Genomic DNA, 27,886 nt, shown 5'->3' with positions numbered 1-27,886 from the left:
GGAGGGGGAGGGGGAGAGGGAGAGGGAGAGGGAGAGGGAGAGGAGAGGAGAGGAGAGGAGAGGAGAGATTTCATCATCCCCCTAAGGCAATAAGCACAGATGAGTATGAGAGCAGCAGGCTGTGAGACTATGAGACAGGACATCCTATGATATGCAGTCAACCCCCATCTGCTGCTGGCAACACAGAAGTCAGAGAGCTCAGCTGTGAGCAGACCATACTGTGACACACACCTCATGGGGACACAATTTCTGACAATGTGTCATGGGTAGACCTGTCCCCCATGGTACATTTTATGAATGCTGCTATGGAATCCATTTTGGGAATTCCATAAAATATAACAGTGGAAGGAGGAGAAAGCGCAGATTAGGCAGGCAGTTCAGAGAGAGTACCCTCCACCCCTTGCAGCACAGGTACAAAGCCCTGTCACTGGCTAGGGGAAAGCACTGTCTCTCTTCCCTGCAGAGTCAGGCCCTGTTTATCCTTGCCCTCCTCGGCATCGGCATCCTGAGATGCCTAAGGCTACTGTACCTGCTGCTGGGGTGAGTACTCACCAAATGCAGTCAGCACCAGTGTGTAAGTAGTCAATATATGGAAGGTGATTTTGGTCTCGAGACCAGCATGAGGTAGAAAAGACCATGCCAATATTTAGCCAGGGAATAGTCACTCCTACAACATAAAGAGATGTCATTTAGAGCAGCAGTGCTTCAGAGTAACAGCAATTAAGAGTGTCCTCAGCCCAGCACTCGGGAGGCAGAGGCAGGCGGATTTCTGAGTTCGAGGCCAGCCTGGTCTACAAAGTGAGTTCCAGGACAGCCAGGGCTGTACAGAGAAACCCTGTCTCGAAAAACAAAAAAATAAACAAAAACAAAAACAAACAAGAGTGTCCTCAGGAGAGGCATATGGGATCCTGCTCTCACATCTCATAGTCTTAGCACTAAGAAAACGCTGCCTGTCCCTCCCCGCTTGCTACAGAGATGGAGTCTTCCATTCTGACCCTCCTCCCAGGAGCAGGGAGGGCTGGCTTAAGTGCCTCTGTACACAGTGAACAAGGTGGGATCCTGGTTTGGACAGAAAGGAGTCTCTCAGGCTTCCCTTGCAAGGCCCAAAGTATTTATAGCAAGCAGACCCTCCATGGGGTGGCTTTACCTAAGCCAGAAGCAGCACTTTTCACTTCTCAGCACACTTATTGTGGTTGCTAGCAAAAACAGCCTTCACGAGTCAGGGTTCAGATTGAAAAGCCTTTTCTGTTATTGCTGTAGCTGCCACCAATAACTTGTATATATTCCAGGACAAAATTAATTAAGGAAACTGACTGGAGGACCAAGTGTTGTCTTGCATACATAAGCCGGTCGTTAGTTTTCCTGTCAAAAAAAAAGGCATTGTCCTCTCCATTGAGAATAGTGACACACTTCTACTTCCCTCATAGACACAGGAGAAGAAGGGGTCTCAGCTGGAGTCTTGGGAGAGACGAGTGCCGCTGCTGAAGGGAAAACCTGCTCGAAGCTGAATTGGTGGACTCTGCTCAATAAAGGCCATTACTCAAATGTATTTATTTAAGTCTGAGCCTTCCTTTCCAGTTTATAGACCAAAAAAACTAACATCTGAGAGGAAAAAGAAATCTCATCAAATCTCTCTCCAGCTCTTCCCTCTGTCTCTGCCATCCATCCCTGGGCCTTATCCTGGACATGGTGTGGCCACCACCCACGTTCCTCTCTGGCCCTAGAGCCCCAGTGGGCTGCATCACCCTCCGCCGGTGCGTGGTGCGTGGGTACGCCCGAGCAGGCTCAGGCAGCTCTACTCACCCACTGCACCTGCCGTCACACCTTCTGTGGAGCTACTTAATAAACACAACACACTGTGAAGTGTTTTTAAACCCCCCCCCCCAAAAAAAAAAAAAAAAAAAAAGAAAAGCCTTTTCTGATACCCTGATTTCAACTGGACTCCTCAGCTATGCAGGGTCCACAATCTTTCAGACTTCATCAAACTGCATGGACTCTGGCCCCAAGGCCCCAGGCCTGTCTACAGTGAGCCCCCAGCTCTGTGCTCACGACGAGGCCGGTAGAGAAGTGTGCTGCTTAAGGTCATGCTTACCAGGCACAGCACCGAGGTGACGCAGGATGGACCCTGTGTTATTTGGGAGGACAGTGAGGTTCCATCCATGCCTGCAGAGGGAAAGAAGGGGCTGTCAGAGCTGGTGGGGAGAAAGTCCTCAACCATGGACAAGAGATGTACAATTACCTTGAAAAGGGTTCTGATTTCCCCACCGGGAACCCGCTGCCATGGGTATTAGTGTCCACCTTTCCGCAGTGAACTGCCACATGACAGTCCTTCTCTTCCACTAACCTCCAGTACTCTTGCTGTTGACAAGAGGAAAAAGCAAGTCAGTGTCTGTGTGGTACTTGAACCCTGAGACACCGCTGGAACACTATATTCAGTACAAGGTGTCTGTCTATCAGGAAACTCCCATGAGCAACTCCCTCAGAACCTGAGGCAATGTTATAACTGTCATCATCTCTGGGGACACATCCTCAAATCAACAGAGGACTATATGTAGCGTCTGGATACACTGTGATGCTGGAATGACAGCTCGTTAAACACTCAGGGAAACCACCCACATATGCTGTGAGGCTGAGGAGGACCTCATGTGATTATGCACCCCAACCTTTAATGGCTGGAAATCCTGACACACTGTGGCTAGGGCATGAGGAGACTACATAGACAGAATCAATCCGTTTGTATAGGAGATGCCTGAGTCAGAAAGCAGGCCAGAGACCGCCAGGATAAAGGAAGAGCATAGAGAACTGCATTTTGATTTGGGACGATGATTATACACTAACCTGTATAACTGTGGGACCTGATCTCACAGAAAGGTTACACAAGTGTTTGGACCCGAGTTTGGATTTCCAAAACCTAACTAAAACGGGATGACATAGAGTTCATCTGTGATCCCAGCACATCTAGGGCAATAGAGCAGCAAGTAGGCGCGGGAGAATCCCCAGATACTGGCAAACTACCTAACCTTGCATGGGCAGCAGTGAATGCAGACCTTGCCTCAAACAAGGAAGAAGGTAAAACCCAAGGCTTTGATTCGCATGTGCAAGCACAAACCCACACACAAGCATCAACAAACATTAACAGTTAAAACTGGTGAAATGCCATGTTAGGAAAGAAATTCAAATAAACAGCAGTGAGAATAAGGGGAGAAAGACTTCTATACTGACACTTAGAGACTAACGCACTAGCATACAGCACACAGTACAACTGTTCCTTGCCATCCTCTCCAAAGCAATCAGCGCTCTACTGCAAGTCAGCATCCTCCTTTAGGAACCGGAAATAAGGAGTGGGGGGCCAATGAGCCTGCTAAACTCACGTTTATCCCCAGAGAAGAAACTTTCCTTGGAAGGAAAGAACTTACTCCAAAACTGACCTCAAAATGTACACACACAGCCGGGCGTGGTGGCGCATGCCTTTAATCCCAGCACTCGGGAGGCAGAGGCAGGTGGATTTCTGAGTTCAAGGCCAGCCTGGTCTACAAAGTGAGTTCCAGGACAGCCAGGGCTAAACAGAGAAACCCTGTCTCGAAAAACAAAAACAAAAACAAAAACAAAAAAAGTACACACACACACACACACACACACACACACACACACGGGGGGGGGGGGGACAGAGACAGACAGCTGACTACAATCTGAGCTGATGTGATTAGGAAAAGGGTAGTTTGAGATGGCACTGCAATCAAGAGGGAAGCAATGGTGTCAGATGGCCCTGCCTCCACCTCAGCTACACTTTTAATCCATTCTCCTCCCACCAACCCTTAGTGTGAGAAACTCAGCCAATGAGCATTCACGATGAGACTGCAACCCAAATCCCAGGAATAGAGGCCTTTCTGACGGGCCAAATGGCCACAAACCATAAAGGAATGCTGTACCACTCCTTAATGGACCCTTTACCCAGAAAGAACACCCTGTGATTCAGACTGATGAATCAGAGCTGAAACCTGCAGGCACTAATGTATAGAGGAGGCACAAGGACTCAGTCCACAGCAGCTGGCACAAACTGAAATATGAATTTCAGCAAACCTGAAATTTCCTTTATTCAGGTTACATACAGTTACAACAAAATCTAGTCTTTCTAAGGAAAATAAATCCTAACTAGAAGCCTGTAAAGTGCGCTGTGGCCAACAGTAATCATGAGCTAGCTCAGCCTGGAGATGCCGAGAACACAGGAGGGGCGACACAGCCTAAACCCTCAATCTGGCCTGTCTGCCATTGTGTCAATGAGGTGTCAAGAAGCAAGCAACCATGACGGCCACATGGGTGTCAGACCAGTCCTTGACAGAGCTGACCCTGGGGTTGGCAGTGGAATTCAAGCTCCGGGTTACAGAGCCAGGCAGAGCATGAGCAGCAACAGAGTTATCCAAAGTCCTAAATCAGAGTCAACTAAAAAGCTGGCTGGGAACCTGTCACCCAGGAGGAGAAGCTACACCTCCCCAACACTCTGCTCTTCCTAGCTCTGTGCTGAGCCAGGAATCTGAACTGGCTTCTCTCCCTTCACAAACCAACCACTGCTAGATTCCTATGTCAGCAGCTGTAGGGTCTGAAGGACTCTACTGGGCACGGGCCAGGGAATATACACAAACAGGACCAGCTCTATTCTGCAGCACCTCACACGGGGGAACAGCTGCTAATTGGCCCGGGCACACAAGAGCACACTGTCTTCCAGCACTGCACTAACTCCAAGAAGAGAGCTGGCAGCAGCACAAACATGGCCACCTGCCAATCCCACTACATGAAGAACAGGAGAGGAGCAGAGCACACCATGACTTCAGGGGATTCCAGTCATTCTCCTCCAGAACACAGAGAGGACGGATGAGGGGAAAGCAGTTCACAGAGAGTGAAAACTGCCAGTTGGACCCGTGAGGGAGCCCAGGCACGCCCCCACCCAGGCCCTTCCGGCAGACCGCCCAAGCCCAGACACACAGGACAACCTCTGCCTCGGTGTCCTGTCAGGCGGCACCGAGACTGAGGGCCCTTCCTAGTGTCCCAGGACGATGTATGGAGTTGGCTAACTACCTCGATCTCTGCTGGGGCGGGCTCCTTGCTGAAGCACATGTTCATGATGTTTCTCGCCGTTCGATAAAACGTTGTCAGAGAAACAGATCTTCCCTGAAACGAAGAAAACAGAAGAGCTCGGCTTAAAACCCAGCTCATGTTAGGACAGAAACTTCTGTCACAGGTCTCTGTCCAGTGGCTTCCCCATGGTGACAAAGACACACTGTGCTCAATAGGTGACAACACGCACAGATGTTAGCCCAGCACCCTGTGCTCTGGAAAGCACCACCAAGCTGTGAGGAGGCATCAGGCTGGGCATGCTCTCCAGCAAGGCAAGGCTCTGGATGAGGTTGACAAAGTGACTTTCCTGCAACTTGAAACCTTTCTAAGCTCCCTAAGTACAAGAAAGATCTAAAGTGACACTAACTACCACAGATGCAATAGACAGGCGGGATGGACATGGCCCTGCAGCCACCCGCACTGCCACAGGGCACAGACAAGTTGTGGGCACCTGGGCTAACCATGTCAGCTTTTTCCAACTAAATCTAAAAGTATCTTTAACAAAGCAGGTTTATAAAAACAACAGGAAATATTTCCTTGGGTTTAATATACTACCATAGTATCAGCTTTAAATAACTACCAACAGGCATGGAGAGCAATTCATGACAGTTCTGTGTTGCCAAACACCTAATGCCGTAAATGACAAAGAGCCCAACCTCTGTGATATTCGGTCACAGCAGCTCAAAACAGTCTAAGATAGTATCCTAGCATTCACCCCACAGAACAAGTCAGCCTCCTATGGCTGCAGCAGGGCAGGGCACAGCCTACCTGCACAGCCCACTCACCTTATAGATGCACTTGTGGAAGTCATTGAGGACACCTTTGTCTTCTTCCTCCTCTTTGACCACTTCTTTTTCCTGAGCGAACAGCCGCCGCCGGCCCGTCTTGAGTGGGGCCCGGCCCACCTCTTTGAGCTTGCTACGGAAGCCATTCCTGGGTGTGACACCATGGACGAGCCCGTTCTTGGGCTCAAAGCGGGGCAGGGAGTGGAACTTGTGGTGGTCGTTCTCTGTGTGCCCCTCTAATGGCCCTTTGCGCTTTTCCAGGATCTCCTTCTCCATCAGCACCTCCTTCTCTAGTCGTCGGTGCTCCTCAGGGGACAGGGAGTCATAGGAAAGCAGGTACTGGCAGTAGGCCTCCTGCAGCTTGGCCAGCCGGTCCTGGGCAGTTTTGGGAATGCGCAGCATGTCTGCTAGCTTGTTCCATTTTTTGAGGTCAGTCACTTGCTGCATGCCGCCCATCTCATTAATCAGCCGGAAAAAGCAGGCCAGGTCAAGCTCACAGCCTCCTGGGCAGCGATGGGGTGAAATGGTTAACAAGGATAACACAAAAATTGGGGGTTGTTTTCCTATGCCCTATTAGTCCTGAAAGCCTACTACAAAACTGCTGCTCTAAAGCAGCCAGCTTGTATGTACAAACAGTTTTGAGCACTGAGTAGAGTCATGGCTAAGTACTAAGAGACAGGCAAACTAAGGTAAGATCATCTTAGGAAGGTGACCAGAAATAGTATCTGAGGAATTGACCAGAAGGAAGCCATGCACAGAAGGAGAGGCTCACCGAAATGGTACCAAAGCTGTGCTCAGCAGAGACTAGGGCACTACAGCCACAGGGGGTACAGGTGAGTAGAGCAGAGCATGGCCAGGGCTCCCCCATAGCTTGCTGCATCATCAATACTGTAAAAGGTCGTACACATGTGATCAAAGCCAAGTCCCTTCCAAATAGCCCAGTTTTCACTCATAAGGGCTTTTTTGTCTCATCCAAGAAAAAAAGACAGAGGGTACTTATCTCTGAAAAGATGCGTCTAAATGTTTATCAAAACTCAAATATGGGCTGGGCTGTGTGGGTCAGTGGTACAACACTTGCCCAACCTGTGCCAGACAAACAAACCAAAAATACAACCATCAAAGAAACAAATCCATCTCAGATGTATTTAAATACAGACCATATCTCTCTCCACCTGGATGGAAAAGCCACATCACTGAGAAGAGCAATAGCTACCAACAACACAGTGAAAGCAAAAACCAAGCAAAACATACAACAACAAAACAAGCATTTCTTCAATCTTCAAAAGTAGGACTAAATTGACAATAAAATGAAAAGAAATATGGTACCAGATGACACAGTCCAGGAGCAGGCTGGGCACTGTGAGACCCACCACCTATCCTGTCCAGCTGACTACAGATTGAGTCCCTAGAACGTCCTGTCAGTAAGATGGGGATAGCAGCATAGATACCACTTATTGCTCTACCAGAACTGACTTGGCTATGAGCATAGGGAGGGAGGGAAGGCACTCGGGAAAACGGACCTCAAACCCAGCATGGGCAGTCAGCAGCAGCTTTATGGTCCTACAGTCACAGTGGCAAATAAAGGTAGATTTCTGTCATGTAAGTCTTCCTCCATGAGATGAAATGCCCTCTGCGAGCCAACATGGCCCAGAACACACCCACTACAGTGTATTTTTTTCAGTGCTTTCAAAATCAAAGTATTAATTATGTATGCAGTCCTAAGTGACATGCAATGCTTGAAAAGTTCTTTAGAACTCTTAGAACACACACAATCAACCCTCACTCCGTGGTTGTACCACCCATCAAGGCTACACTTACTAAGTGCCTTCTTGGAGAGAGACTCCCAGGAGTCAGAGTCCTACCCAGTGGAAGCCCTAGGTCTGAAGCCTGCATGGCCAAGTCAGTTCCCCTTGGTAGTTCATACTACTTTTATCCTATGGGTAATGGCAAAGCACATAAACATAAGTAATGATGAAGTGATGTGTGGCTTATAGGCGAAAACAATGAACTACGCGACAAGTCGCTAGGTTACCATGGCAACTGTACCTGCCATCTCGCCTGTTTTAACACAAAAGCACTAAGCACTGGAAGGAAGTGAAGAGTGGCGCCACAGAGCTCTCTAAGACAGGACTTACTCACTTGCCTCTGGGGAAGCAGAAGGCTGGTACTGGGGCTAAGTGGGTGTGGCTTCCTCTATCCAAAGCCTGCTCCTCCCATGCTGACACTGGCAGGAGATGACAAACCAATAACATTCCAACAGGACCCCACACACACAGCGGCCTCCTGGGGACCTGCTAAAGGTCACTCATGTCCCTGGGTTGACTGCTGAGCTATCTCATACATCCCAACCACAGGCATTGTACTGATTCATAAGCACTGAAACCTACAGGGAGGGGAGCTGCTGGCCACCTTGAAGGACTGGCCTCAATTTAAAGCCAGTTGGCCTTCACTAGAAAGGTCTGTCCTGGAATGCTAGGACAAACTAAAAAGAAAAAGGAATAAGCCATGTAAGGTAAAATATAAGACCACCCAAGCTGACATTAACAAGTACAAAACCCTAAAACCCCAGGATGGAATGGTATTGTGAGGAAGAGTCTGTAAAGTAGTCACTAAGTTAAAATAAGGTCACCCAAGCAGGCCTTACCACAGCCTAACTAATGTCCTTATAAGGAGATATCCAGACAGACATACAGGGGAAAGGCTCTGTGAGGGCCAAAGTGCAGGTGGCCTACTACAAGGCACAGAGACACTCTTTAGCAGAAACCACTCCTGCCAGCACGCTGAATTAGAAACCCCTAATTTGTGGTTTTGAAGCCAAGGCACATTGTAGCAGCCTGACCTCAGCCCTTCCCTGGGCACTGCCCAACCACAGCAGCTCTAGATTAATAAGAAACTGTGTTGCAGCAGCTCGGGGCTCTAGCACCAAGAGCAAGCCCCAAACTTATTACCATGGAGAGAAAGGTTCCACAAGAGCAGGGAAGTGAGTTGAGAAGTGCACCTATTCTCGTCTTAGAGATCGCGGCACAGCTGAACCCGCCCACACAATCCCCGACTACCTCACCTATGAGGGGGAGTTCATCCATGGTGATGCCCTGAGATCTGAGGTGCTTCTTTATGCAGGCGAGCCGCTGCACGTTGGGGCCCCAGCGCCGGCCCAGTTTATGGATGTGCTGGATCTGCGTGACAAAGCGCATCTCATCGTTGAGCTTGCACTCTGGCCGCCAGTCTGGAGGGGGGATCACGCGACACATCCCGTACTTCTCCACCTGAGCACGTACTGACTCGATGTAGATGAGCGGGTCGTGGAACTCCTTGGCGGAGGGCCTGAGGACAGGAATCTCGTCCATTGCTGCCCACCCAGACTTGCCGCTCCCCTTCTCTGGCTTGCCCTGTGGGTCATGCGGCTTGTGCGAGGACTCGGGTTGCGAGGTAGAACGATTTTCACAGGGGGTGCCCTCTGTCTTGCCATGTGCTTGTTTGCCCAGCATACTCTTGCCAGCCGCGGCCCGCTTTGGCCGATTCCTTTCCAAACTTCGCTCGGGCACTTCCTTCTTCACATGTCCATTCAGCAGAGACCTCTCTCCTGAAGCTGCTGAGGCCTTCTTGCCAGGGGCTTCAGCACTGCCTGCCGCCCCCTTCATCTTCTTGGGGGGTGACTGCGGCTTGTCCATTTGCTGTGCCTCTTCCAGTCTCCTTTTGGAATTCCGCAGCCCCTCCCTCAGCTGCCGCCCCCCCACCTCCTTAGTGCATGACTTTGGGTTCAACCTGCTGCTGGCTTTGAGGCCACTGGCAGCAGGCCCGGTGGACTTGGACGCCCCCCCAAGGGATAGCACCTGTTTGCGGGTTTTTGCATTGCTACTTTCAGTTTTCCCTGAGATTGTGTGGTTGACAGCTGAACTGGGTTTGTGGTGGTTGGGTTTGGTTTCCTTGACCAGTTCTCTCTTGGCTTTGGTGTATGTGACAGTCCCCTTGGTCACTGTGGCAGTGTACTTCACAGTTTTGGATGGTGAAGGTCTGACTTCTCGGATCTTTTTGGCACTGTTCGTACCTGCACCCAGAGATGACATTCGAGTGACTCCATTTACCTTAGACACCTATGGAGGCAGCAGAAGCAGGGGAGAGAGAAAGAATTAGTACCCAGGCAAATCCGGTGAGAAAGGACTTCTACAGTTGCTGGTGACAGACCTACTTAGAAGTGACATGAGGACATCAGCTAAGCAAAGCAGAAAGCCCATTAAGAATTAATCTGTGATAGCTGAATGAAGAGCTTCATAACACACAGCATTTTGCAGCCCACTGTGTAGGCCCGCCTAGTGCCCCAATGAGCCTGCATACTCACATCTCTCTGGATGGCACTTTCAGGAAGCTTCGGGTCCAGAATAAAGACCCTCTCTACTGACCCATCAGTTACCCAGGAAACTGCAACTGCAAGATGCTGTTCATTTGAGAAAAATGTGCAATAATTTTTTGAAATATATGTTTTCCTATTCCAAAAGCAGCTGTTTGCTATCCTTTGTTAATCCATGTTAACAGTCTGGCCGACCCACAGAACATGAAACCCAATAATGCTATTAAAACATCAAAAACAAAACCCCTGCACACTAAGGAAGGAAAAGAGCAGCAGCCCTCAAGTTCCTTGGCTGGGACTCATGGGCCAAGCCTACAAACCGTTAGCCAGCTCAGTCTCTCACAGTCCTCGGGACTTCCCTGCACTGACAACCACACTAGATGCACGGTGGACCCTTCAACTTCTTTTGTGAAGCTACAAAACGCCTAACCCCCTTCTGCACAAATGGTTTGTATTTCCTTGCCACTTGCAAGCCCTCATTTTGGTTTCTGTTAAACTGGGTAAACAGAGGCAGCTGTCATATACTGGTCATCCATCTGACAGCTGGAAAACCAAAGGAAAAATTCTGTGAAACAAACAGCTGCCTCATTCACAAAGAATGGAACAGTGTGGTTCCGGTACCACTGAACCTCCAGAGGCCAGATTTCCAAGTAAGAACAATGAGGTGCTAGGCTCATCCGTTAAGGGTAGGTGATTTTACACCAATCACCATAGCCATGAGTTTTGTGTTACTGTTAGTCTCAGGGGTGTCATCTATAACATGAATTTAAAATTCAAGAAGAAATGGTTTTAAGGGGGCCAATGCCATTTCCAAAAGAGCCCATAAAACTCACACAATTACAGAAACCAGAGACCTCTTCAAAAAAGACTGCTGAGTTGGGGGCCTGGCTTGTGGTTGGGAAACAGTCTTGCTGAGGCTACTAATGGTAGCTACAAGATGCCATCTTGAGGCTGAATCACGATCCGCCTGCCCTTGCCACAAGAGTCCTGGGTGGTAAGCCCAAGCTGATTGCGAACTTCCAGTAGAATGAAAGATATAGTTCAAATTGGCTGACATCCAAACCAACAATGGAAATTAAAGACTCATAGCTTGTCCAAATAGGCCACCGCCCAACACCTCAAGTCTACAAAGCCCCCTCCAGATGTAACGAGGATGGAGATTTTGGAATTCCAAACAGGTCTTTTGAGATGCTTTGTTGCTATCTATAGACCACTCTTTGAAAACTGCTCAACAAGGTCTCCATGAAGTTTCACAGCCCACTCCACACCAACACATGGGGTAGGGGGAGAACCACACAGAAGCCAGTTAGATATTTTGTATAAATGCCAAAGTATCTATGGTCCAGTAAAAAACATGAATGCTTCGTGTGACAGAGATTAAGAGTCAACAGCCATACTTGGTCTTGGAGCTGGCCCAGCTTTTGGAGACAGTACATACCTCTAGGGAGGCATCAGAACTAAATTGTAGGATTTGGGCCTCACTGCATAGACATGGCTTGCCTATAAATCACTCTGTAGACCAGGCTAGTCTCAAGTTCTGAGATCCACCTGCATCTGCCTCATGACTGCTGAGACAAATGCTGTATGCCGCAGTGCCAGCACATTGCACATAGCAGCCCACTAGCCACCCATTCAGTAGGTATGCCTGATATGACAGAGGGGATTCGCAATAAAGTGGGAAACTGACTTTAAGTTTAGAAGAGGGGGAGGCAATGAACACCAATGAATTAGATGTAAATACACAAAGCTAGAAGATGTTAAGTGCTTTCCCATGTAGGTATGAGACGCTCAGTTCAATACAGCAGCAAACTAAACGAGCAACCAGGCCATCCCACAAGCTTGCTATGACAGCTTGAAATGGTCCCCTAAAATGTGGAAACAACCAACGGCACACAATGACACCGCCTTTCCAGCATAAACTCATTTCTTAGCAGTCAACATTTAACCAGTACCAGCAAAGCTCATGGGAATGTGAAGACTATAGCACTCATGATATTCTATTGGCCTCAGAGCACTGTGGCACTTGACTCTGAGAACAGACGACCTCAGTCATCTAAATAGCACATAGCAAGGGAGACCTTGAGTCATAGTTGTACAACCTAAGGCACTGCACATGCAAAAGAGTGAGCCTTAATTTACTAGAGAAGCACACAGGAGTGTTGTAGAGGGATGCACAACAGTGAAAACAAAATCTTCAGCAGACAGCTTTCTATGTCTCTGTTCTGGTAGGGATTCTAGGAACACAGAGAAAAATTCTTTCAAAAAGAAAGAAAAAGGGAAGGAAATGAAACCCAAGGACTCCAAGGATTCTTCCTTGACTAGCTTTTTAATGATACAAAGGACTGGGGACCTTGACAAGGAGCAAAGATAGATGCACCAGGGTGACTGAAGGAAGCTCTGCAATGACTTCAGACAGGAAGCAGGTCAAAGGGAAGGAAAGCCTGGGTCTTACAAGACAGGCAACATGGCGTACAACTGTGTACAGAGCCTCTGGAGAAGCAGGCAACACCTCTTTACACTACCACTCTGCACGAAGGGTTTGGTGGCTCACTGGAATGAGCCTCGCAGGCTCACGCGGCCTGCCTATCTAGATGGAGAGCTGTCAGCTGCCTATCCAGCAGCACCATACCTGCCTGCATGACAGCATGCTTGCCACGATGAAGACTAAACCTCTTAACTCTAAGCCATCCTTAATTAAATGTCATTCCTTATAACAGCTGCAGTGGTCATGGTGTCTAGTAACAGCAATAGAAACCCTACCTAAGACACTTGGATTTCATTTTGTAAAGCTTCTTCCCAATTTGATTTTCCAGAATTTACATTCTGAATCCTTTGGCCTGTCAGAAGACCTGGTCATTTCACTTGTATGCACTTCCACAGGAAGACTCTTGTGACCCTGCATGTCAGCTATCTTTCCAAGAGCATCTGGAGGCTGGTCATGAAGACACCAACTTCCTTCTCAGTGTTGATACCTTGCCATCAAGAATAAGACATATTTGGTGTGACCCAATAATTCATATGCCTGACTACTGACCACATACAACTATGAATTGCATTGACTCTCCTGACAAAGTAGTATTTCAAAATGCTTTCTGAGGAGTCAGGTAATGTTAGCACTCAGGACGCTGGTCACATGTTCCAGGTTAGTTTTAGCTATACAGTGAGACCATATCTCAAAACAAAAGAAAATAATCTCTCTCTTCTGAAAACCCAGTCATTTGCATGACTCCCCTGGCCTCTATCTCGGTGTTTAAATGAAAGCCTTATTACAGAACACCAACAGATACTCTGCCAGTTCCAGAGGCTTGTGGTGGTAACCTCATATTTGACAATAGAGCTAAGAAGGTGAAGTCTCAAAGACTTGGGGAGATCAGGGTCATAGCAAAATTCAAATGTGAAGGTCTAGGTTATCAGCTCTGATTGACTTGTAAGAAAGATTCTGTCAGTATCTGCAGGATTCAAACTAAGAAAGAAAACCGCAGCCAAGCCTGGCAGCACATGGCACACAGGTGCTAGTAGCTCACTCCATTGTGGCTTCTGTGGTAAAAATGGCCCTATAGGCTCATCTATTTGAATATTTGATCCCTAGTTGGTAGACTGCTGGGAAGGTTTAAGAGGTAGCTCTGTTGGACTGGGTGTGTGAATGGGGAAAAACTTTGAATATCAAAAGCCAATGACAGTCCCAGTGCCATTCTCTCCGCCTACTGCCTGAGAAACAGGCTGGGCTTCCTCAGCTCCTTGTGGCTGTCTGCCACCATGATCCCTGTAATGATGAAGAGGGATTAATCCTCTATGGCTAGAAGCACCCAAATTAGATGCTTTTAGTTTAAGAGTTGCCTTGGTCATGGAATCTCTTATAACAGCAATAGACCAGAGCCTCCCTCCAATACCCTAGACTCTGGTATAGATCAGCTAGTATATAACCACCATGGAACAGTGAGCAAAGACAGCCCAGGCCAAAAGGTACTTGCTGTACACCCCCAAGCTACTTCCCACACTGACACTCATTACTGCTGAGATATGGAGCGCTAAAGAGGAGACATGATTAATGGAGAGGAGCAGCAATGTTCCTAGGTAAATGTAAAATAAACCATGTATCCTTGATTATGAGACACTCTCATGAATCACTGGAACAAGAAGTAAATAATCGAGAGATACAACTAATTTGAAACACAAAACTAATTTCTAGTCTTAAGTAAGGTGGCCTGTGTTAGGAGCAGAAGAGATGGCTCAGTGGTTAAGAGCACTGACACTCCTCAAGAGGACCCAGGTTCAATCCCCAGATCTACTTCCAGGGTATCTGAGACCCTAACACGTGTACATGCAGGCAAAACACAAATTCACATAAAATAAAAATAAAATTATAAAAGGATGACCCATGTTGTGTATTAGTGTATAATTTTACACGAAGACAAGGAAATAATATTTTATATGCCTGCTTCACTAGAAACTAGTCTATCTTTAGTCTCCATTTTATCTCATGCCCAAACTTAGCTACTTAGGATTCAGCTCAGTGTCCTTGGCTGCCTTGGCTGCCCTCAGCGGGAGATATGTGCCTAATCCAGCACAGACTTGATATGCTAGGAAGGGGCGATACCTGGGGGATGGGAGGCACCCTCTCAGAAGAGAAGAGGAGCAAGGATTGGAGGGTGAGCAGCATTTGGGATGTGAATACTGTGTAAGCTCAAGCCATCCAGGAAAGAAAGGGAGGCCAGATCTGGATCCTCCCAGGCTAAGACAGACACCCCAGTGTAGAGACATGTGATCTCTGTCCAATCATGCCCTACTTTCCCAGCTCTGTCAGCCTGAATTCACCTTGATTAATAAACTGGGCATTCTGTAGGATACTAGAAAGCCCCTCACTGAGGGTTACCTGTTTCCTTAAGTCCTGAGCAGACCGATGCGAAGGGGGAGGTTGGTGGTTGGCAGCAAGTCCCTTGGCAGAGGAACCTGCCGACGAGGCGGCTGTGGGCTGAGCCACTGAAGCCTGTTCCCTCCGGCTGTCTGCCCTGTGGTCACTGTGCTTCTCCTTACCGGGAGTGGCCTCTTTGCTTCTGTGTTTTTGAGCAGGTTCTTTCTCCCTTGTTGACCTACTGGAGCCATTGAAAACTAGGAAAGGAAGAAAAGGGAAGACAGAAGTTACTACCTTGAGCAGAGGAACCATACCATGTAACTACTCAACCATTCTCCAGGAAAATGGCCAGCACCAAAATACGCAAGGACATGAAATGTGATGAACCTGATTGAAAACACTTCAAATATATCCTAGGAACTATTTATTTCCTATATTTTGCTTTGTTTTTTTTTAATCCATTCAAAAACTGCCTACTGTGGGCGACGAATCATGGTGGCTCAGGCCTAAAACTCTAACACTCAGGAAGCAAGACAACCCTAACCCTAAAAACAAGACCAGTTTGGGCTGGCCTAGAATGAGGCGGTCTCAAAAAAAAATTTTTTTTAAAGATAATTTCCTTCCAAGATTATCAACAATATACTAAAAGACAAAAAACTGAACCAGAAAAAGGAACATTGTATTTCCTCAGCTTACAAGGGGACTGTGTCATGGAAAAGCCCATGTAACCAGAATAAGTACTGATAGGAAGAAAATGAATTGGCTGCAGCATCTAATCCTGCAGAGCTTGGCATCAGTGTCGGGAGGCTGGTGAGTTGCTGGACCCACTCTCACTTCTAGCATCACCAGACAAGAACAGATAGTGAGCCACTAGCCCAGAAAAAGACCCAAATGCAATACTGAAAGCGCATTTGCTATTGAATACAATTTGCTTTATAGTATCAATAAAGGTTAATGTATGGGACTATCTGAATGTAGTCACATTCTAAGACCAAACCACCTGAACATCACAAGAAGACCTTAGAGAAGTGTAAAGGCACATACCCGGAGACTGCAGAGCTGCTTTGCAACTGACCAATTTAAGGCATGTAATTGCTTTTAAGGAGGTGGAGCTGTAAACCATGCCTATCCATCCATTACTAAATTCAAAACCAGCAACCATTTCCCTGAATAAACTACACTGATATTAAAGATTCGTAAGATTGGTCAGACTGCTTAAAATTTCCTGATTTTCTAGTCATTTATCACTCATAACTATGTAACCTAATATCCTTTCAACTGAACTATTAGGTGACTTCTTCAGAATCATCAATCTGCTTTCTGCAACCCAAAAGCTAAGTGACATCAGCTAGCCCCTGGAATCTTGAGGGTGTCTTGCTTTGTCCCCAGTTTTATTGCAGGGTCTCACTGTGTCCATCAGGGTGGCCTGGGCCTTAGCAGTACAGACCAGGCTGGCCTTTAAGTCACAAAGGCATGCTTGCCTCTGCCTCCAGAATGCTGGGCGAGATTAAAAGGTACAAACCCCCAAGTAGAGCTGTCTTTTGTGCTGTAACTATAAAGGTCAATGTAACCCAATTGCGAGCAGAGGGTCACACATAGCAAGAAGATGAAACAGAAGTCAAACTTTTTTCCTTTTTGAACCCTTCACACAGCTAAAACTTCTCTACACACCCCAGAACTCCTTTCTTCATACAGGTAGCTAGAGTGCCAAGCCTTATCAATGCTTGCTCTCAACCTGACAGGAAGCTGACTTACACCTTCTAAGTTGCAAACATTTCTGCCATTTGTCCGTGAAGCGGGATATCTAGACTAGAGGTTGCCCTCAAACTCAGATACAAGCTTAAAAGCAAGCCACCATGTACATCATCATACTAAGTCTGTATTTTTCTGATGCTAACTTTGCTTTTGAAATGTCAAGTCTCTTTGCCTTCATGTTTAAAAAGCACCCCCACCCCCAAATGCTGGAGATTGCAACATCCAATTTTCGCTTTCCCTTGTCACACACTATAAAAAGGGTTAATAAAAATTATGTTTATAGTTCCTGTTTGGTTTCAGGCCCCTGGATGAGACTGGGGTGCCTATTTTACACATCAAAGCAGACCTGGCTCCCAGGTTCTCCTAGTATCCCTGACACCCTGGCTAGCACATTCTGCAACCCTGGGCTACTTACTCATTTTGGTCTCCCCCCTACCCCTTCCTCCCCCTTGCCATGGAGACTTACTTCCCTGGCCTCCTCCTTTGGGGCCAGTGAACTCGCTTTGCCTGAGATTACCTGTATTTAATATAATCTAATCTGGCTTATTTCACTGGCAGAGAAATCAATTACCAGTTGATGCATTATTATCCACAGTTTTATGCTCAGTATCCAACATTTTTACTGACTGTCAGTTCATTTTGGATCTGCTTTCTGTGGGTACAGAGTTCAGCACTATGAACTCAAGTCATGTTCTGACATTCCATTGCACACCATGTTTTCAGAATTGAAGTAATCTAATTTTGCTTCTAAGCCTTTTCTTATAATCTAATACTTTTGCGAGGCATAAGACAGAGATTCACATCTCTCACATCTGGATTAACTGTGAGCAGCAATACCAAAGGTCTTTCCAGGACCAGCAATTAATATTCAAAACAGATTTAGATATGGAAACAAAGGTGTCTTTGGGGTTTTTGTTTTGTTTTGTTTTGTTTTGTTTTGTTTTGTTTTTTTGAGACAGGGTTTCTCTGTATAGCCCTGGCTGTCCTGGAACTCACTTTGTAGACCAGGCTGGCCTCAGAAATCTGCCTCCCAAGTGCTGGGATTAAAGGCGTGTGCCATCACGTCCGGCTCAAACAAGGTGTCTTATTGTTCCTCTGTTAGACAAAATGCTACTAGATGCAGGGGAAATGGAGCAGTGATAACGGCTGCATTTACTCTAGGTATAATAAGGAGCCACGGTCACAGGCCATCAATCACACCCAACATCTGCAGCTTGTGTCTACCTGGGTCATGAAAATATCATCTGTGAGGAGTCACACTTCAAGGGGACCAATGGTCAAGATGGTACATTCGAATGTTCACTTATTTCCTAAAGCAAAGAACATGACTCCTTTATTCACAGCAGCTGTCTTCAACTCCTAACACCCTCAACTTTGCTGTCTTATTTATTTCCACTAAGACAGACCATTCACAGTGAATACTACTGGTTTTTTTATTTTCGTTTTTCGAGACAGGGTTTCTTTGTGTAGCCCTGGCTGTCCTGGAATTCACTCTTTAAACCAGGCTGGCCTCAAACTCAAAAATCCTTCTGACTCTGCCTCCCAAGTGCTGAGATTAAAGGCATGAACCACCACTGCCCGGTTTATGCTTTTCATAGTAGTAGTCTAATTCCTGGCTCTGATATTTATTCCTGGGCATGTGATTTGATTCTTGGATTTCTCATTTGTAGACTGAGGATAACAATTCCTGCAGACAGGTCCTCAGGAAACTTTATCACCATGTTGAAGCAGCAATTGTCCTGAGCAAGATCTATCACACAAAGTATAACCATTGGAGTTCATTAAATCTGTCACATTTACCATTTGCCTGCCTCGCACTCCCCCCCCCCCATGGGGTCTAAATAAACCTCAACACTGCCCCAGATTCTACCCAATTTGCCACTACCACAGCTTTTGGCTAGCTTGTCACCTGTCCAAGCCTGTGTGTGTGTGTGTGTGTGTGTGTGTGTGTGTGTGTGTGTGTGTGTGTGTGTGTGTGTGTTGGGGGTGGGGGATGGGGGATGGGGGGAGATATGCTTATCTCTTACTGACAATTTAAGCAGTGTTAGGGAACTGGTTTAGTTGTCTGTGGCCTAAAGCCTATAAAAAGAGTATCACACTACTACTTTGTAAATGAATCATGGTCAAAAACCAGTTCTAAGATGTGGACAGGCAACAGTGTCCTCCTGACCTAGAAAAGGAAGGTCCTCCACTGCCTAAACCTGGAAGGACTCTGAGGCACAATCCTATCATTTCAGTGGAATAGACTTGGAGGTCTTTCAACTACTAATCCCAGAAAAGTAGCTGGAAAGCAAATCCCTGGAACCAGAGCTGAGGCCATGCAAAGGGTGGGGCTGGGGGCAGGTCAGTGCCATTAACACACTTATGCCTGCTAACAAGTATTTTATTTAATAAGATGTCTTAGGACAGAGGAAAGAAACTTTGATTTGCAAACAAAAGATGCTTTTCAATGAATCTTGCTGTAACCTTCCTGCTGTTTTATAGCAGTAACACACCCAACACCAAACATAACCAAAAAGTCATGCCATGTGTTAAATGGGAAAAAAAGAGTGATTGGGAAAAGACGACAAAGCTAAGGACAAGGTATATTTTGTACTCGACAGCTCATTAATTTTAAGTGTCGTGGGAACCTGCCAGTTTTATTCCTCCAAGTAATTATCTTCTGTCTTAATTTGTACGATTTTCAAGAAAGGGAAAGACAGGTTAAAAAAAAGAAAACTTCACTTTCTGAGAGCATGAGACAGAAAGGCATCAATGTATAGAAGTTCTCTACACAGTGTCCCCAATTAAAAGAAATAATTGGACTGGTTTAAGCATCCAGCATAGCAAGTCATATTAGGAAACTGTATTGTCCTGGGATACAAATAGCTTTACATTAATGAGCAGAGACTGATATATTGATTTGTATACACTTACTCTGAAAGTTAAATGCTCTATAGACAAGTGGTTTCATATCACAACAAACAAAGTCTTTAAATCTTAAGGCTGATATTCTCATTGAAGGTCACTTCATTCTTGAAAGGGAAAGATTTCCATCAAATGAGGAGTGAAAAAGACATGGGCAAAAAAGTTTTTTTAGCTATGTCCTTTCCTGCAAGGATGCTTGAGGTGGAAAGCTACATTTCCATGGGAAATTCACATTTACTGTTCCCATGGGTCCAACAGGAATGGTGCTGTCCATGAGCTCTGTTCGAGCTCTCAGCAGGTTAAGGCAACCTATGGAAGGCGTATCTAAAACCCTCACATACAAGGTCTCAGCCATACCAACACGTCTATGCTGGATCCCCTCAAGGACAAACCAGCTGGCCCCATCATCTGTTTTCTAAAGCATGCTCAAGTGTTTTGCATCGAGTATAGAGTGTCTTATGTTCTTCAGAGGAAGAAGCTATGATCTTTTCTGAATGTTTTACCTTGGAAAGATGCTGACAAAGCCAACAATCTAATCTGTTCTATCATCCTATCTCAGTAATGACTCCTAATACACAGGACAAATGCCAGGAGGCAAGTAGCTATTAGGTATGTAGTAAAAAAGCAGTCTCTGATGTTTGTTGCTTCATATTTGGAAACTACTCCTTGTCTCATGTGCAAGCTGATGTGGCTGATGAAGAAACCCTTTTGGGCTACTCCTGAAAACTGGGCCTGCTTGAAGAAAAACAAAAGGCAAACGGGAAAGAATATACACAAAGATCTTTCAGACTGAACAGACAAAACAGTCAAATTAACAGGAACATCATCCTTGACAAATACCATTCCTCTAAGGGGAAGGATGAAGAAGAGGAATCACTGAGCAGGGAGAAAATTAACAAGTGTACTAAAGGAAGTAAAAGAGATCCACAAGTTTCTAATACAAAGCCAGGCACTTAAATGTATGTAAGCTTCATGTTATTGCAAGGTGACCTGACTTGAGCAAGGCACTGACTCCAGCAATTGACTGGCTTGTTACTTTACTAATGCTGCACTTCCAGGGAGCCAACTCAACTTTGAGCTTCTATTATCAGAAAACAATGGGATTTCTGTCAACCAGTGCCAAAACTTCAGGAGGATTTTACTACAGCATGTGGGTACACTAACTTGATTTATCTTGGCCAGAAACAACAATTACACAATTGACCATCCAGGATAAAAGCAGCCAGACAGTTCCTTTGCTTACATCAGAGCCATCAACAAGCCAAACCTAAGCACCTTAATCAAGTTATAATGCTGCAAAATGAGACTGGGATGCCACCTCACTTGGAAGATAGTCACTAAAAGGAGAGACATGTGTGTTTTTTGATTTGTATTAGGCTTCTTCCCACAACATACAAGGTCATGTTATACAGCTCAAGCTGGCCTGGAACTCACAACCATACTGCCTGCATACAAGAATTAATGTGTAGAAATTTTTAAGTCAACTGAATTTCCATCCTCTATGGAAAAGTTTAAATTCTCTAACATCAGCATCTAGTTTCCACTGGAATATATTATGGTGTAAAATAACTATAGAGTTATATAGAGATATTAGCTATTTAAATATATTTGTTAACAATGTTACAAGTAACTCATGATATTAAGTTTTAATGGTTCTTAATAACTTTGTAATAATAGTCAGAAAAACAGAACACCATAAATCAAACTGAATGGTTTGTCCCTGAGACATAGTTTCCTGGTCTCCTTGATAACAGGAGGAGCCCTAGCCTGGACAGCTATTTCAAAGTATTTGCCTTCATCAAAATACCAAAGGGACCATGCAGAGGAATAGCTGTGCAGAAAGATCCTTGCACTTCACTCAAGAAAGCAGGGCAAGACTCGTGCATTACTCACCAAAGGGGTGGAGCACTAACTTGTAAAAAATAGACAAATAGTATGTAGTTTGGGATTTTATAAAACTCTTCATTCAAAAGATAATGTGTTCTGAAAGCGAAAACATGACCGCGGTAATGATAATTCTGGCTCACCTTTGAACTTGAATAAATAACCACAACACACTGAAATGTGGCCATTTATAATGTAAGACAAGGGAAAGTTAACATTTTCAGAAAAATACAAACCTAGAAAAAAATAGCTTTAAAATGCAGAGGACACAATGAATATACACACATTGAGAGTTCAGTGGTAGAACACTTGACTAGAACAAGGCCCTGAGTTCAACCCAGAGTGTGGCTAAATAAAACAAAACAAGCAGAAACCTAAGTAATTCTTCTTAGGCAGGAGATGTAGCACCTGACTATGATCCCAAGCTATTAGCAGGTAAAGTCAGGAGAATCAGAAGCTCAAAGCAGCCTACAAATAAGGTCCCCTCAAAGCCCTGGGATACATGCACAGGCACGCCATGCACCTCTCAATCCCACTTGTTTGGGCTGAGTTAGACCAGTATGGTCAAGGCTGAGGGAGAATGTCAGTAGCAGCAACAATGGCAAACAAATTCCCTGTTCTAGGTGTATCTGGAGAAGGACACTATCAACCACCTGGACCCCCAATCCCATCCATGACTCAAGGCCAATTTCTAGACCCAGTGTACACACTAAAGTATACTTGGGTCTAACCCAGAAACTTGCCTGGATGAGTGAACTAGAGAAGCTGGTAGAGAAACAGAAGGCAGACCATGGGCCAGGTAGTTTGTTTTCATGGTGGACCCTGCTAAGAACAACATTGCCTGGTAAATGCAAGACCAACAGTTACTGAGTCTGCTGAGTGTTAAATGGCATATGATGCAGCCTTATAATTCTGCCTTTAAAGGAATAAGCAATAACAGAAGTGTATCAAAGACAGGAAAAACTGGCTTTCATTAATGAACTGACTTCAAGGCTGTTCAAATAAACACCTTGAATCCACCACACAATTTTTATCCAAGTTGACAAGTGATTTTCATAAACTCTGTATGTATGCTTTTGGGATCAGCAAGCCTTGATTGAATAACTGGAAAGTCTCCTTAAGACAGGTCAGAAAAACAGCTGAAATTATGCAGTTCTGTGCAGCTTGGTAACTATCAAGTGTATAAAGCATAGTGAGAACAGGTATACAGTAAAATGATGCAGTTCTTCTGGAAAACTTTGTTTATAGAGTCTTAGGATGAACTTAAGACAAAAGCACAGAACAGAGTAAGAGCCACCTTCCACTTGATTAAAAACATACCAAGTCTCAGCTCAGACAGCTCTATCTGTTGAAGCACCAAGTTGCCATGTAACTCGTTCACAGAGCATGTTCAGGAGAAACCTCATAACCTGGCCCTTTTTTGCACAACTGGACCTATTCTTTGAATAAGGTGCTAAGATGTTCTGGAACAGAAAAATTGTGGCTTCAACTGACAATACCTGGCAGTGTCATGTGGCTACAAGAAAGTACCAGAGCAAGAGGCTCTGCTTTCTCTGTATGCCTGTATAGTAATTTTGTAGCTGTCAAAGCAAGAACAACTGTGTGTGCTTCTTCAAGATGCTGAGTGAACCAGTAGAACACATACTTTACAACAATGAGAAGAATCTGGGATCAGAGGGTTAGGCTGGTAGCAACTCCAGCAAAACCAGCTGAGTCTCAGATAACTCTCAGTTCATGCCAAGGCATTTGAGACATATAAACTTTTTAGAATTCTCTTAGCCAATCTAGGAGTGCAGATTTTTGTCCCCAATTACAGTGACAAAAGTGGTACATCCAAATAAACAAAAGTCCAAGAACAGGGTGGCATCTTTGAAAGTAAATCTTCACCAAAGAGCCATCGAAGGCTACAATTTAAGAAGTGTCTTGGCTTCTCATGCAGACTTTAATTACTATGACAAGTGGTCTCTTACCACAAATATGTTGGGGTTTTAGGGAACAACTGCTACTCCTTCAACATAAGCTCCAGACTTACAGTCTCACCTATAATCCATTGTCTCAACAGGAAAGGTGTGATGGCCACCTGCAACTAGAGCACCATTCGGTCAGGCAAGACCCTGGCCAAGGTTCTCCTCCACCACTCCAGGGGGAGAATGACAACACATGAATTCAGGAAACTAGTCCAAATGATTGCCTTTTGGCCATTATACTTGCCCCTGGTATGAATCCAACAGCAATTAAATCATTCCAGCTAGGAAAAAGGCTGAGAAAAACCCATCTTCAAAAAAGATGTACACAAAATGGAACAATAATTTCTCCTATTCCTTCCAAGTTCCATGAAAGGAAGGAAAAGAAAAAGACATTTGATTAAAATAACTAATGAACTGCTCTGCTGTAGAAGGTCACAAAGGGCGTGTCAAGCCAACAATACTGAGGAAAAGCCAAATTCATCACAAACTCATTAATGATAAACTAAGAAAACAGCAAACGACTAGGAACAATTTCCAAGCTCTAAAACATTCTAAATCTTAATTTATACGACAAATATACTTAGTGATTTGACTGTGTTGTTTTTATTTCCACTGTTGGAATCATTGGAGGCTCTATATGTGAAATATTATTTTAGAAAAAGATGAGCTATGAAATTGAAATCCCTAGAGTCACTATTTGTTATTATAACCGTTGAGCTACAACCCCAAAATCAGGAGATACTGTACACATCATTCCAAACTGATGTTTTAACCAACACATCCCTTTCAATTAGGATGTGCTGATGTTGTAAAGTACTTGGGTGCTGTGTACTTTGTGTGCTGTTTTCATAACAAAGCCTCCATCAGGGCAACTGGCTCTTGCAGAATGTTAGGGCCCAGATTCTTATTCTAAGATTGCTGACATGCTCAGGCCGAAGATGATTGCAAGACACCTGTCACAAAGAGGTTGTTCTCTCCAGCCAGTTCACAAGAGACCTGCTATCCTGTCATTAGGCCACGAGAGACACTCTACTAGTGCAGGATTTTCCTGTGAGGAATTGCATGTGAAGATTCACATGGCAAGTGAAGATAGAGTGAAGGAATGAAGACCATCTAGCTTTACATTTTCACTTCATCCACGATAAGGAACTGTGGCTGCTCTCTCTATTCTGCTGTTTATAACCAATGAGGCTGACTCAACAGGGAATAAACCCTTAGGCCTCCCCACTACTCAACCCTCCACTATTTCTTACATTATGACACCCCCATCAGGTCCTTGCAAGGAGCCACATGGTTGCACGTTTGTGATCCAGGGTCTCATCATTGCTTTCCTGGGTAGAACCCTCCAACTGCAATCTTTCCTGTTATTCTGTGACAAACAGACTGCTCTAATTTTACTTTTACCTTAAATTCACACTTAAAATCAAAGCTCCCTATTCTCGAAATTAAAATTCCTCCTCCTGCCTACCAAGGCAAGTCTTCTTTTCAGGTTCCCAAATACAGCCTCAGTAATTATTATACTTTCCCTATAAGTATATAAGACAGTAGAACAGCAGACTCCCATCCCATGAAAAAAAACTCTATCCCACAAATTCTACCCCTCACAATTCATCTATGCATCTCAACTTGAATGGCAACTAAAAGGCAGCTCTCTCAATCCTAAGTTTCCATGATGGGACACAGACAATGGATAGTGGGTAAAAATACATGGTATCTCATGATACAAGCCTGACAGGCTGGGTTCACTCAACAGAATACACACAAAGGTAGGGAGCTCCAATTCTATAGTTTTCCTACATTCATGTGTGATACAATAATAAAAAATTTTAGACTTCCTGAAGACTGTAGCTACAGGTTAAAGCACGTTTATCCCATCAACCTTTAAATTATGGTGCCCCTTTGTGTTTGATGTATATCCCTAACTAAACTGCCAAATATTTATGTATGCGTATTTCTCTGAATTACATACATACACATAATGTATCAACTATATAAAAAAATTACTAAGTACTAGGCAAAGGCAGGGAAATCACTGAGTTCAAGGCCAATCTGGTCTACAGCGTGAGTTCTGGGACAGAATGGGCAACATAGAGAAACCTGATCACAAAAGTGATCTAAACTGTCATTATTCAAGTTTCCTCTTAAGCCCCTTGTCATCTGTAGTTCCTACAACATTTATAATCATTTCCACATAGAACATCTTCATTTTCATCTAGAATACTTTTGGGCTGAACTACTAAGTTCTTTGTACCTTAAGAGTCTGGAACTTAAAAAAAAAAAAAAAAGAGTCTGGAACTTGAATTACTCTGAAGAAATCTGGCTGAAACGCTTCAAATTTTTTCTCAGCTCTCCCCAAAGCCTGGCTTCCACTGCCCCTTACAAAGCCTCAATGGTGAACCTACCATGCCCGTTGTGTACATGCTTATGGGTTTTTCCTTTCCTGGGGGTTGACTGGCACGAAGACGAAGCATTGTTGGTGGCTGCTTTGACATCTTCTGTCTCATCATCTTCCTCTTCGACATCCTCCTCATCCTGAGAGCTTCCAAAATATACCATACTGTTGGGCAGCGCAGGAGAACCTGATGGGTTAACATAAGTAGTTCATCAAAACCAATCTTGACATTCACCCCTTCCAGGAGGAGTAAAGCAAAGAAGTCTACAAAGATAGGACCCTAACTGCATGCTGATCGCATAAAACAAAGCTAATACCCACTACTACATGATACCACTTCTAATTTATTTTCAAATATTCCCCCATGAAGTATGACCCCATTTGTATCCGTTAGTAATTTCAAGCAAAATTCCCTCAGGAGGAGATAAAGATTTAAGAATCTTATCTGTAATATTTCTGTGGAGAAACAGACCATAAACAATAGCAATGAATGGATAACTCAATGTGAGTAAAATGTAGACATCCAACCATAGTGTTGGAGGTTTACTCTGCATTTAACTTAAAACTCTGGAAATAAGAGAGGAAAAAAAATTACTGATAAGGAAGAAAGAAGTGAATTGTTTTGTTTTGTTTTTTTTTCTTGAAAGGCCCCTCTATTGTCTTATTATTAAGGCCAAATATAAAATTCCTCCCCCCAACACCTCAAGTATTTACAAACCACTCTGAAGTTATAGTAGGATATATTATTAAAATAAATTCCTTGGGCTAGAGACAGTTAAGCAATCTACACAAAGAACAACCCACACTTTTACATTCTGGCCTCTCTTTTCTCAAATGTTGCCTTCTTCATACTGAAAATAAAGGAAGGTCACTTCCAATATTTTTCCCTGATGAAAAATAGCCGATCCTGAGGGAGATGCAAATAAATTGATATATATTCTAGAACCAGAAGCTATTTTTAAAAATGCAGAGATAACAACCTTGGATTCTTTCCCCATTATGCAGCACCAAGTACCAGCACAGATAACTTTTGGAGGAATATCACAAAATGAAGTCTTAAACATCCTGCTAGGACCAGAGAGACAGCTCAAGGGCTAAGAGCAACAGCTGCTCTATTTCCAGTAAATACTCTGTGGGTCCCAACTCCAGTTCTAAAGGATGTGGTTGCCTCTTATGCACTCCAGAGGCACCAGACACTCAAATGGTGCCCAGACATAAACTGCTCCTAAATAACAAAACTTCCTTTTCTAGCTTGAAAAACAGAAAGAATAACTAGATACATTACTTTCCTCTTTTCTTTGTTTGAAATCAGTCCCAATAAAATCAATTGTCCAATTTCCAAGAGCTGTAGGCAGGAGAACCATCATGGACTGGTTCAAGGCAAGCACAGGCTATGTGAAACTTGTCGCCCCACTCCCCTGGGAGAAGGGAGGGGAGAGGATGGGATAGAGGACAACAGTCCAATTAAGTTATCTGAATCAACACTGGAATAACAAGTATAAAATGATTTAATTTTTGCAACCTAATATCAGAGGAATACAGGCTACAAAGACCCTAGGGAAGAGTTGCATGTGGTCTCACAAAACTATTTCTGGTTTATTTTTGCACCTTTGATCAATACCATCTAGAATCAGGTTCTTGACTGGAGAAGATTCTGAAATTAGATATTGGTTTTGAAGGATCACTTGTCAAGAAAGTGAGACTAAAAACACAATAGAGGCACATGCTTTTAATCCCAGCACTTGGAAGGCAGAGGCTGGAGGATTTCTGAGTTGGAGGCCAGCCTGTTCTACAGAATGAGTTCCAGGATAGCCAGGGCTACACAGAGAAACCCTGTCTTAGGGGGAAGGGGAAAGGGGGAAGGGGAAAGGGGGAAGGGGAAAG

General features: G+C 44.7%; 1 protein-coding gene across 2 annotated transcripts in view; it reads right to left on the bottom strand.

Moving 5' to 3' along the window:
* Positions 1-27,886, bottom strand: part of Jarid2 (jumonji and AT-rich interaction domain containing 2) — a 183,730-nt gene that overhangs the window by 9,942 nt on the left and 145,902 nt on the right. For both annotated transcript variants that reach the window (XM_021215305.2, XM_029547428.1), the window contains 8 exons: positions 26,013-26,189; positions 15,119-15,354; positions 8,959-9,991; positions 5,898-6,400; positions 5,074-5,166; positions 2,240-2,358; positions 2,093-2,163; positions 553-667 (listed from right to left, as the gene is read on the bottom strand). In XM_021215305.2, coding sequence (XP_021070964.1) covers positions 553-667; positions 2,093-2,163; positions 2,240-2,358; positions 5,074-5,166; positions 5,898-6,400; positions 8,959-9,991; positions 15,119-15,354; positions 26,013-26,189 — 2,347 coding nt within the window. The remainder of the gene's footprint in view (positions 1-552; positions 668-2,092; positions 2,164-2,239; positions 2,359-5,073; positions 5,167-5,897; positions 6,401-8,958; positions 9,992-15,118; positions 15,355-26,012; positions 26,190-27,886) is intronic.

Source organism: Mus pahari, chromosome 16 (genome assembly GCF_900095145.1).
Source record: "Mus pahari chromosome 16, PAHARI_EIJ_v1.1, whole genome shotgun sequence".
NCBI lineage: Eukaryota > Metazoa > Chordata > Mammalia > Rodentia > Muridae > Mus > Mus pahari.
The sequence above is the reverse complement of the archived record's forward strand: the minus strand, read 5'-3'. Positions and strand labels throughout refer to the sequence as shown.